Source organism: Cryptomeria japonica, chromosome 2 (assembly GCF_030272615.1).
Source record: "Cryptomeria japonica chromosome 2, Sugi_1.0, whole genome shotgun sequence".
Taxonomy (NCBI): domain Eukaryota; kingdom Viridiplantae; phylum Streptophyta; class Pinopsida; order Cupressales; family Cupressaceae; genus Cryptomeria; species Cryptomeria japonica.
This window is the reverse complement of record NC_081406.1, coordinates 12,850,746-12,863,516: the sequence shown is the minus strand read 5'-3', so window position 1 is coordinate 12,863,516 and position 12,771 is coordinate 12,850,746. Positions and strand designations below refer to the sequence as shown.

Here is a 12,771-nt window from a genome sequence, read left to right as displayed (position 1 = left end):
CATTAAAGATCAAAATGAAGAAAAGAATAAGGTTATCACAGAAGATTGTAGACAAATACAAAGATGAAATATGCTTTGTCATCAAGAAAGATGAAATCTGGATGGAAGCAGTCATCCCAAGGACAGTTTGGGTAACCGAGATGGGCTATGAAACAGATGATCACATAGTTGAAACATATGCTAAAGCACTTCTGGAAGCCCCCAGAGGACCTAAGGAAGAAGTATTTGGTAGTGCAAAAACCATAGAAAGTCAAATACAATCTAAGAAAAGGGTGAAAAAGGTTGAGGCAGTTGTAAGGAAAGGCTCTAGACAAGCAAAAGCCATCAAAGAAGATGTATTGAAGAAAACCGGCATAACAGACGATGAGTTAGCTGCTCCACAGCCTGAAACTCACCTATCACCGGTAGGTACTTCTTCAAAAAGTGACATGCCTGCAACTTTCAAAAGAGTTGTAAGAAAAAGAGATCCCTCACCGGCAACCACACCTTCACCCAGGAGGACAAGGCAAAAGCAACAAGCAGTGAGATCTCTGGTAAGAAAGGCCACACCAAAGAAGAAACTGACACCCAAGAAGAAGAAAAGGACAAACAAAGACTTGGCCCTTCTTGATATACTACTGAATGAAATCACAGAGGAAGGTAAACTGAAGAACATAGAGAAAATATATGACACTCTAACAGCTGATGAAAAAGAGCAAGTTGAGAATAGTGTTATATTGCATATGGATATGTACAAGAAATTTTTAATGGAAGTAGTCAATGAAGTTCTAGATGAACTATTCAAAAGACTAGAAGCAAGAAGACAAGCAGTGGTAGAATTGGATAAGAAAATAAAAATTGAAAAGCTACTTGTTGTATATCCGGTAAACTCTCCCAAAAAAATCGATGACCTAATTGCTCAAGCCAACCGGTCAGTATTCTCTACTGCACATTGGCATATTTCACTAATGGCAGGAAGAGTTAATGAAGTGACAGAGGAAACAGAAGATGGATGGGATATATTCCTGGTTGAGAAAGAAAAACAAGAAGAGTACAGGAACCCCAAACCTATAAAGGTATATCAGAAAGATAAAGACAAGGGAAAAGGAAAAGTTGGTGGACCACCTAGTATCAAAGTTAAAGACAACTTAACCCCACCTCCTTTGATTACTCCACCGGTAAAAACAACAACTACTGAAGATCAACCGGCAGTTGAGAGTATGGATGTAGAGGATAACAATCCTAATCCTGAAGTCCTATATACTGTGAATGTTGATACTCAGAAGATCAACATAGTGGTAGACAAAGATACAACAGATAAGACAGATATGGCTAGTGAGCCTCCGGTAGCTGAAGAAACTGATAACTCACAAGAGAAACCGGCAGAAGATAAAGAACAAAAGATAGAGACCAAGTCACAGACTGAGGCAATACAACATACAGAGAAACAAACAGAGCTAAAGGCTCCGGAACAACAACAACCGGAACAGGTACACAAGGAAACAATGCCACCGGCAACTAGTGAAGTAGGAAAACCAGTGCTTAAAGAAATACAGACACAAACAGACCTACTAGAGGTCAATACAAGCTTGGTTACTTCCACCGGTACTCAAATTGTTGGATCATCATCAGGATACAAATCAACAAATGTGATTGAGGTATTACTAGATTCTATCAAGAAAATAACCGACTGCAACTCACAAGCTTACAAGGCAATTGATGATACCATACCAGTTTTGAAGGTAATTGCTCCCAACTGTAACATAAATAACAAAGACTCTTTAGGACAACTGGATACACTGTGTAAATATATCTCAGAGAACATTGAGAAAATAAAGGAAGATTCATTAAAGGATAAAGTAGAAGTTGAAAAATAGAAATTCTTTAATGAGCAAATAAAGAAGTGTAATAGAGATTTTGACACACTTCTACCGGAGTTATGCAATTTGTTGAAAGAGTACAAAAATCTGTACAAAGACACCTGTAAAACAAACCTTTTGACTGTAGATATTGACAAGAAAATGAGCAAGGTACAGGATGAGATCAATAAACTTGCAGATAATTTTGTCAACACACCTGATACACTATCAACTTTTGAGGAAGAACTACTCAAATTGGAAAGAGAGAAAGAAAGGATAATAAATAAGGCAAAACATTTGAGATCTAAATTAAGTCCAAGATTGGACTATCTAGCATCTCTGCGGAAAGAAATTTCTAAGGCATTAATACAGGGAAGCAAAACACCGACAGAGCATTTGCAGCATCTCACCGGTACAGTGAAGAGAACTGAGACAGCAATAAAGGATAGCAAAAAGTTTATGGACAGTATAAACTTGATTTTGGGAGATCTTTTTCAAATTGTAACCACCCAGTTACAAGGTTGAAAATACAAACTCTAATGACATCTTGACAACCTTTGTCATTGATGCCAAAGGGGGAGTAGTGGGATGAGAAAATTCAAATCACAGGAATCATATGCTCAGGGGGAGCTCTCACATTTTTGGTAACATTTTTTTTGGACTACACATTTTTGGATACTTTTTTAAATTTCTCATGAGTGTTGCCATCAATGCCAAAGGGGGAGATTGTTGGCATATGCACACTCCAATGAGACATTGTATGTGATTGAAGGTTTTGTCATTGATGGCAACCTTGCAATCCTATGGCACTGGCAAAGGCATTATACCGGCATCAGCAGATCACAGTCTACACCGGCACTCAGAACACCGACACCGGCACAGAAGAAAAGAAGTATACCGGCACAGAGGCCGACAGGATTTTGTTATATAATATTTTGTTTATTATTATAAGCCGACTTGGCAAATTGTAAAATGACTCTTATATATAAAAGAGATCATTATAGACATTTTGTAAGGCATGGAAGCATGAAGGAAAAATATTAGGCAGACCTATTGTGCGAAATATAGGTTAAGGGGTATATGTAAAGAACAAAGCAGAAACCGGTACTGAATCTAGCATTGAAGATGCTATTGTAAAGCAGTACAAGTTATTGGATTTGTATAATCCACATTGTAAGTCAGTGGGACTTCCCATTTGAGTAGTGAGCTCTAGGCAGTTGGCCTTCCTGCATGTGCAGGCCCCTATTGTAAGTAATATTCTCTTATTGGCCATTAAGTGAATATTGTGGGTCACAAATCCCACCGAGGTTTTTCCCACACCGGGTTTCCTCGTTAAAATCTTGTGTTATGGTGTGCTTTTCATGTGAATGTTCTTAATTCTGTTTATTGCATTATTTCTTGCATATCGGTACACTGTTATAATATGTTCTGCATGTTTTAAGTTGAGAAATACTAATTACCAGTCAGATACTGATTCACCGCCCCCCCCCCCCCCTCCTCAGTATTTGTGGGAATCCTAACAAAAAACAACCCCTAAAGGACCTCTTAACACTTAGGCACAAAAATATCTCCGACTTAAACCCACTTAGGCATATTTACGCTCAAATTTAAAACTTGTTGCAACCTCAAACTTGGACAAAATTTCGGAACACTAAACAATTTGACATTTTAAACACGTCTGATCCTACACCCTCCCATCAAGAAAGGCAAGCACTACTAAATTATTACTAAACAAAGGCAATCTAAGTGGAAAATCTACCCTAAAAGGCGAAAAAGTGAGGGTCCCCATTTGCAATGGGGTGATGTGTGAAAACGTCACAACATGTCCCATAAAAGACAAAATTTATTTTTTCTTATTCAAAGAAAAGACAAACTTCATTTGTCTTTAAAAAAAAAAAGAGACAATGAATTAGTAAGTGAAGAGATATGATTTTATTGTTGTGTTAAACAATGTAAGTGAAGGGATGCATTAGTAAGTGAAGAGATACGCTTTCATTGCTGAGTAAAAATGATTATTATTATGAATAAAGGCAGCAATTAGCAAATAAGAAGACATGTCTCTTCAATGAATTATCTATTCCAAAGGGTATGACCCATAGAGATAAAGATATAAATAGAGATGAAAAATGGTAGTAAGGAAGTGTGTGTGATGAGTGAAAAAAGCAATTATATCAAGTATATACACCAGGTCTAAGGAAGAGAAATATATGAGAAGAATATTTTCAGATTTATGAGGGAATAATAGCAGATTTTCAAGAGGAGTTTTTTATCACTTTATGGTAGATTTATGATCGGACTTAAAAGCAGATTTAAGAAGGAAATTATAGTAGTTTGAAGAGTTATAGCTCTTGTGAAGACAACTTTTGAATGAGGGATTGGTGCCTCTAAGTGAATGAGGGGTTGGTGCCTCTAAGTGAATGAGGGGTTGGTGCTTCTAGTGGGAAATTTCTCACGAATTGAATGAGAGGTTGGTGCCTCTAGTAGGTTAAGCCTACAAAATTTGTAAGAGATTTTTATATAAGCAAGCAATTTGCCATGGTTTTCTCCACGTAAATATGTGCTGTTGTGTTCTTCTCATGTGCATGATTGTTAAAATGAAGTAACTAATGCTATTGTAATTGATAAATTTTGAATTGATAAAAATTGTTATACTGATTCAACACTCCCCCCTATATTTGTGTGCTCAACAAAGGTAAGCTAAAGATGGAGAAGATACATGCTAGGCTGAATCCTATAGATGTCTTTACTAAGGTTGTTTCAAAAGAGAAGCTGGATTTGTACAAAGTTCCACTTGGTCTGGTATAAGCCATGGAAAAACGGGTGACATCTTTGAGCATGGCTATTTGCAGCACTGATCGGAAAAACGGGTGACATCTTTGAGCACAGCTATTTGCAGCACTGATCGGACTTCAAGTGGGAGATTGTTGGAATGTTACGTCCAATGTCTAGTCAACAAACACTTCATTTCCCTTGCCCATCTTTGATCTCTTTGTCTGCACCAATGAGTTTTATAAATTTGGTGAATATAACAATTGTCTCCATGAAAAACTTTGTATTTTCTGCAATTAATAAAAGAGAAATTTGTGCCTGCTTTTCCCATGAATGTAACCAATCTTTGGTGAACCACATAAATCTCCTGCGTCTGAGTGTTCTTTGGTATCTTTGTTATTAACTGTTGGTGTTATATATAATGTTATCTACTCCTTTTTCTTAACACTATGTTTTTTTGCCTTCGCGAATCAATGAAAGAGGTTTTTGCGTAGTCCCCAATGGGAATCACTGCTCAATTATTGGCCTCTATGCTTGTTCTCACTGTTATTGAATGAGACATACTTTGTGTTTGAACCCTTGTGATTCTTGAATGTCTGCATTTCTGTTTTCTTTTCATTTTGTAAGTGAAGTTGCACCATTTATAGGTGTTGTTACGGCGTATGTTCATAATTTGAACTGACTAGGTTTGGACAACCCCCAATAACCCATGCTTATTAAGAAAATGTGAGTTCATACCTCAGCCATGGAGAAATTCTCCAGCAGCGAATATACACCACTTGTTGGTGGCGGAGTATCGTGATGAACCGGAGACTATGCCTAACTGCAGAAGAATGCACTCCAGTGAACAATCATATCTCGATAACCTCCCTTCTGCATACCTGGAAAGAGGATATGTTCTACCGGACCGGTCATTATTTATGATCATGCACTCTAGTACCATTGAGCTTCTTTGGTCATTACTACGAGTTTAATATAATTTCAGTTTATCCTAAGTTGCAACAAGTCTCTTGGAATTTTCCTGCAACTTGCAACAAACAAAACTGCATATAAAGAGAACCATAAAAGATTTGGATACTACCTGATCTAGAAACTTGTTTATCTTGTCATCAATTTCGAAGAGTATAGCCAAGATAACCATGCCACCGTTATTTAAATCCCTATGCATCATCTGCATTTCCAATGGATAGCTGCATTTGAAGAGCTTGGATTAAAAGAATTGTCTATATCCACGTTTCAAACAACGCAGAAACCTGCAAGAATCTTAACTTACATTTTTCCATTGATGGAATGCTCAGATGGTGTATGGAACCTAGTCTCATAAAGTTCATAAAGAATCCCATCAATGTACAGAAAGCCACCCTTCCACTTCAGCTGGAAAGAATTACAAAAGATAAGCCCGAATTTCCCAATAAGAACATTCTGAATAGAACTTCCAAATATTCACAGATCAACAGAGTTACTTTGTAAAACATGTTCAAAACACATAGGTTCGTATGCTTCTAAACAAGAGACCTGCTACTGGAATTTACACCACCTACTATTCTTGGTACCAATTCTTGCACTAATACACTACTTAGCTATGCAAAGTAAATAATAAATACTCTATGCATGCAATAACATAGTGTGTATATATATAGCATCTGGTATTCTCTAGTATGTAATATGTGCACTGATTCTCACGTACACACACTTGTATCGGAAAAAGGAAAATAAACCTTGACAAGATTGCCATCATGGATGAAAGTGGCAGATGCAGGATGATACATTGTTTCCAGATAAGTCGTATGTCGATCCTTAGCAACATCAAAGGAGAGTATTCTGATGGGAGATTGTTCTGCTCCCTTGCTACAAAGCACCCACTTTGGGGATTGTTCTCCCCATTCACTGGGTCCAACACCACTATCACATCCATAATCCCATCGTGTCTCTACAAAATACATGTGGGTACATTCTCAATTATTCCCTATATGGTTAGAAACAATACAAAGGGGTTTTTCATGTGCGGCACATACTCAATTATTCGATAAAAGGTTAAACAAGAGTTTTTCATGAGGTTATATTCTCAATTATTTAATAAAAGATTAGAAGCCAAACACAGACCTCCTCCTCTTTTGTTTACCTGAGATTTAACGAAAAAGAACTATTTGTAACTTCAGTAATGGTATCATGCTCGTTACTTACCTGTTTCGTTGCCTTCATCAGAGTATCGATTACGCATTACAGTTGTTCTGAGGTAGTTGAGATTGTTCTGCTGAAAATCATGTAAGGATTTTAGCCAAATGAAAGACTATTTCATTAGTATGAGTAAAATGAAAAAAAATTGAAAAGCAACAGAAGATTAGGAGGTCATTTCACCTGTATGGAGGTGGTGGTAGTGATAAATAATGCATAGCATAATAGAACCAATAGGGATAGAACGCTCATTGTAATGGAGGGCTAAAAGGCTAGAAATCGATTAGCTGTTGTGACAAAAGATTTTTTTCACACAAATACAGAAGTGGAGACGGAGAAGAAAAGGGGTAATACAGCCAGCCCTGCAAGTGAGTCATTATAGCGTATCTGTGGTCACTCGCCTTTACGACGCACGTCATTCACATTTTTGTCTCTCTGGTTCCTCGCCTTTACGACGCATGTCATTCACATTTTTGTCTCTTTTGTAAGGAAACAGTTATTTCTTTTGCAAGGAATTGCAGCAAAAGAGAAAGAAGACTATAAACAGTTATTTCTTTTGCAAGGAATTGCAGCAAAAGAGAAAGAAGACTATAAACAGTTATTTCAATGCTCAATGGTTGGATTATTCCGTGTTCTTTTGTGAATGGGTTTACGATAAAGACCTTTCACGTTAATACATTTATGGAATTTTTCAGGGGAGATAATATTAAGCAAGCAAGGAATAAAGAATTTAACGAGTGGTAAAGTACAAGATATAGATGGGTTACGAGCTAAAGTGAAGGAAAGAGACTCTTATTTCGTATATAAAAAATTAAATTAAATTTTGTCAATATATTATTTGTCACTTTGGTTTAAATTCACATGTGCAATGAAGTCGATTCATGTTATGGTAGTTCGTATGAATCTACACCATAAACTTATGAAACTCAAAATTCAAATGAAACCTCGCTAGCGTTTTCCTTCTAACTGTTGTGAACTAACTTCTTTATATTTTTTTTATGTGGATTCTATACTTTGTTGTTGTTGTATTTTAGGACATTCATTATTTATTTTGAATAAATAAAGTAATCATCTAGGATCATCAACATCGTGGACATTCTACATGTTTGCACATTATCTTCTATATTTGTTCATTGTCATTAAATTAGTCCACGTAGGGACTTGACTAAAGGAGAACAAATTTTTGCCTGGTAAGTTCTCAAATAATTTATTTCAAAACTAACCCATTTCAAACACGAGTACAATAAATTGAGGAGCATCTATAATAGTCATTTATTCTTTAATAATTCATTTCTAATTCTATTTCCATCTCTAATTTTACCTGCTCTAAACTAACCAAACTATTGACAAGAACTTTAATAGTTCATTTCTAATTCTATTTCCATCTCTACTTTTACCTGCTCTAAACTAACCAAACTATTGACAGGAACTTGACCCATTGCATTTCTTGTTTAAACTTAGTGAATATATTCAATCGTAGAATTTTGTTTAAAAACAATTTCATTTGATAAAAATACAATATTTTTTAATAATTAGATACATAAAATAAATAAAAAATTTAAGTTGATTTTCTTGTTAAAAGTGATTTTTTTAAATAACATAGAATGTTTTTTTGGTATTTGATATATTTGATTTACTAATCATTTAAAAACTCTAATATGAAATGATTTGCATGCAAAAAGGAATAAATTAGAATTGAAAGTTAGTTTAAATGTTGATTTTAGCCTTTAACTTATTCTAAAATTATAATTAGTCACTGTTGATTTATTTTTATATGAAATTTTAATTTATTTGTATTAGATGATAGATGTTTATGAATTTGAAAAATTACAATTTATTATAATTTTATAGATAATTATAAGCTTAAAAAATATTGTGATGATTTGATTAAAAAATTTAAATTCAATAATATTTAATCTCACATAGAAATAGAATTGTATTTAAAAAAAAAAAATTATTACAACCGAATTTATAATAATCCTAACTATAACCCTTATAATACTTAATTATTGTTTAATTCTAGCCCAAGGTGTACATAGAACCAATTGAAAAAGAAAAAACCACAATTATAGTTAAGTTATTAGACACAATATAATATCCAAAGATCTGATCTAAATAATGAAAGAACATACCCTAGATAACTAAATAATGCATCATTCAAGATATGATAAATCTTAAGTTTAGGATTTTTATTGCGATTCAATTAATGTTAATGTTTTGATTAAGGGGAAAACGGGTTTTGAGGGGACCAAAAACCCTATACAACAAGTTTTGAAGGGACCTAAAACCCTCAGATTTTGCATGGATCCGGAACTAACAAAGGAATGTTGCAAAAAGATACATCAAAAACAAATAGCAATGCAACCACAATCAAACAAGACAGATCAAACATTACCTAACATGTGGCAAAATAAAAGGCCAAAGCCACCCCAAAAGATTTTACATAAACATGAACATAGGGAACAAGGCTCCCTGAGCCATAATCATGGGTTGTATCCAAGCTCACACAACCTTATCCTTCATGGGTTTTATCTAGGCTCCCACAACCTTATCCTTGAGAGTGTACCCCACTATGGCCAAATGTTTTATCACTGGTTCCACCTCCAAAGGAAATAAATGGAAGAAAAGAAAGCCATCAAAAGTTCCCTTGTGGCCAAACATTTGTGTTTCATCAACCCCCCAACAATACTTCCAAGTATCATATGTAGCATCTAACTCCACCTCAATAGGAGATAGATCACCTCCAGCCACATCCATCTCCCCCTCCATAGAAGATAGGACCACCTTAATAGGAACAAATAGAGAAACCCCAAGATGCAGAAAATGAAACACCACGAACATAGCCATGGAACCAAGACAAAGGGGGACAGAGAAACCCTCAACATGAAGAGACTTAGGAGTCAAAAGGAATGGACATGAGAGACTAGACCCCATAAATAGAATAAACAAGGGTTTTAAAAAGTCTATCTTAACCTTCCTCTGAAACAAAAAATAGGGGTATGCACAAAGAACCCAAAACTAGTATAAACCACCCCATGGGGTTTTAACAGGGTCCCCAAACCAAAAGCATTAGGTTTTAGCATGGCTCCCAAAACCATAACAGGATAAAAACAACAAAGCCTCCAGCCCCACGTCAAAGAGAAGAGGACAAGTGGAAACCACTAAACCCTCAACAACTCCCAAAGTAGCATGGGAAGAAAACTCCATCTCCAAAAGTAAAAAACCAACCAGTATAGCTCCTTGCAACTAGTCAAAGGTAAACACTTGTGAAACACATCTCCACCTCTATGGGAGATGGAGTCACCTCAATAGACAAAGCTATTTATAACCCTTGAGAAGGAAGACAAAGAGGGTACCCAGGGTGGCAAAATGTGCCAGAGCCAACAACAGCCGATGAGGAAGGAAGACAATGCCCACAAGAATCTTTGACAGTTTGCACTCCCATAAAAACCAAAGGCCTCGACGAGAAGAAGAAAATAACGACAACCCAGAACAGAGGTGCAGAACAAACTGTCCAACAACACTCGCGCAACCACTATCACCAAACTCTGGAGAGCCAACCCTCAAGGCAAACGAGAAGGGCTTCCATAGTCATCCATCACTGGAACCAAACACTGTCGAAACAACCTCCACAACTATGACAACATAGACCTAGTCCTCGGACTCCCAAAACATGAACACATCCACACTCACTCCAACACATGGAGAAAAAAAATCCCTTAAACAATGTCGAGGAGGAGTGAGACACACCCTTCCCAGCGCCTCCATCTGCATCATCTACATCGTTTGCTTCCTTGACTTCCTCCTTTGCAATTGAAATCCTACTCCCCAACCCACATCCGTCATTCCCGCTCACACTCGACATTTCAAGCTGAATATTCAATTAATGTTAATGTTGTTTGTAATCTATTAATTATATTTTTTAGGTACATATTTTATTAATATTTTAGTTTTAATAAATTCAAAAATTAGTTTTATATTTTATTTAATTATTTTTCAATTTAAAATATTTATTATTAATTATAAGTTTTCTAAATTATTATTTTTATTAATATTTGGATTTTCATAATTTTGACTTTGCATTTAGTTTATTCTATTTTTATTTTTATTTTAGATTTAAGTTCAATTTTTTTTAATTATTTATATCTTTTTACGAAATTACAAATAATAATTAAAATTTATTAGAATTAATTTAATTTATAATTATTTATCTTATTAAAATTTAAATTTAGTGTAAAATAGCTATATTTTGAATTTTTATTTTAATTTGTGTAATACATTTAATTTATCTCTTTGTCGCTCTCTATCTCTCTATATTCCCCTCTCCATCTCCCTCTCCATCTTCACATTCCTCTCTGTATCTCTCTCTCTTATCTCTATTGTTGGCATTGTGTTGTCATTGATGTCAACCAGTATAGGATGGCAATCGGTATGGGAGATGTATGTGCAGTACTGTCATTGATGCATACCGGATGTGATGTCTTTGATGTCACCTAGCTTAGCAGGTCACCAGTAAGGGTGAGAATGTCAATCAACAGCAACACCTATTGGAGTCACCGGTACACAAGTTAGTGTTTGACTTGTGTTGAAGGTATGGACAAGAGACTAATATGTTGTGAAGTATGTGCAAGCTATCGGTATGTTGTGTGGATGTCAAACAACTAGACTCCCACCAGATAAAGATGCAGTGACCATTTGTAGAGATGGTTGACAGTGAATGTGCCCCAACTAGATCACTTGTTCCTGTTTGAAGATATGTTGCTCAAACAGGAACACCACGTTGGTGCATTGCAGGATGTAGATGACAAGGGTCCACTCCCACCGGTAAGTGGAGCTTATCTCCTATTACACATGAAATGCATCATATCCCTCTGAGGGAAGGCAGTTAGAGGAAGCAAAGGCAGGAGATTGGATGCATAGACTAGATGACAAATGTGAATGATGAGGAAGCCTCCTGACCTTAAGATCAGAGATGTGTACTGGATCTGCAAAGGTAGACATGTTGAGTTGTTGGTACAGAGAAGGAAGGATATGTTTTCCATCTTGGCAAACTAGTTAAGAGAAGGACTGGTCAAATGATGAAGAAGGCAGAGTTGGTGCAACTGCAAACTGAGGACATTGTCGAATTGAAGATGGAGTTTGTTGAAGGTTGATGACATGGTGTCATAAAGGTGGTTACCAGTAAGTATGTTCACCGGTAAAGTTGACAAGGTGCATGAGGTATTTTGGCAAGAGTGATGACCGGTGAAGGTGTTCCACCAGAAGAGAAGCAAGGTGCAAGGTTTTTGACAAACCGGTTAGGGTATAACTGACAGGGTTTGTGAGCCGGTAGATAAACTTGGTTCTGAGGTTGGTCGGTGATCCTATCTAGATTGACACAAATGACCTAGCAAAGGTGGATGCCAAAAAAGTGGCCACATGGAGTTGAAGTGGCAAGCATGCATGCACAAGTTGGCATGGTGTATTGGTGAAGTGTTTGTCGGCAAGGTAGATGGTGGCAGGTCAACATTTATGTCGATTGCCTGATTCATGGGATGTGTACCAAAGATTTGCAGCTCAAGGTGAAATGGACAACAAAGATCCAAGATAGACTGATTGACCAGATTGAGGTAGGTCAATGAAACCGCCAACCCGTTCTTGGTGATCGACCAAGAGATCAACTGACAGATTAAAAGCAGATTCCTAAATATGGAAGGTGTGTTCTGGAAGGCATGATAATGGCGGTGTTGATTGATGTGTTACAGATCATCAATCAAGGCGATCGAATATGATGAGATCTGATTGGATTTGGTTTTCCTTGAGGTCAATGAAGAAATTCTAACCATTTGAAGTTTGAATTAGTTTTTGGTGGGAAGATTTGTTTATAAATATGAAAGTCATAATCGATGATAGATGTTGTTGAATGATAGTGTGGTGTTGTTGGTGAAGAAATGAAATCAGTTAAGTGCTCAATGAGAAGAAGAAGAATAAGAAAAGAATGAGTGCTAGA

At 36.2% G+C, this 12,771-nt stretch overlaps 1 protein-coding gene across 1 annotated transcript; it reads right to left on the bottom strand.

Moving 5' to 3' along the window:
• Positions 1 to 5,346: 5,346 nt before the first annotated feature.
• On the bottom strand, positions 5,347 to 7,350 carry LOC131042095 (alpha carbonic anhydrase 7). The gene is made up of 6 exons (XM_057975406.2): positions 6,966 to 7,350; positions 6,792 to 6,861; positions 6,326 to 6,537; positions 5,881 to 5,981; positions 5,689 to 5,797; positions 5,347 to 5,430 (listed from the first exon to the last, which is right to left on the bottom strand). Exons 1-6 carry the CDS (start codon positions 7,032 to 7,034, stop codon positions 5,347 to 5,349), a joined length of 645 nt encoding a protein of 214 aa, XP_057831389.2. The 5' UTR covers positions 7,035 to 7,350.
• Positions 7,351 to 12,771: the final 5,421 nt, after the last annotated feature.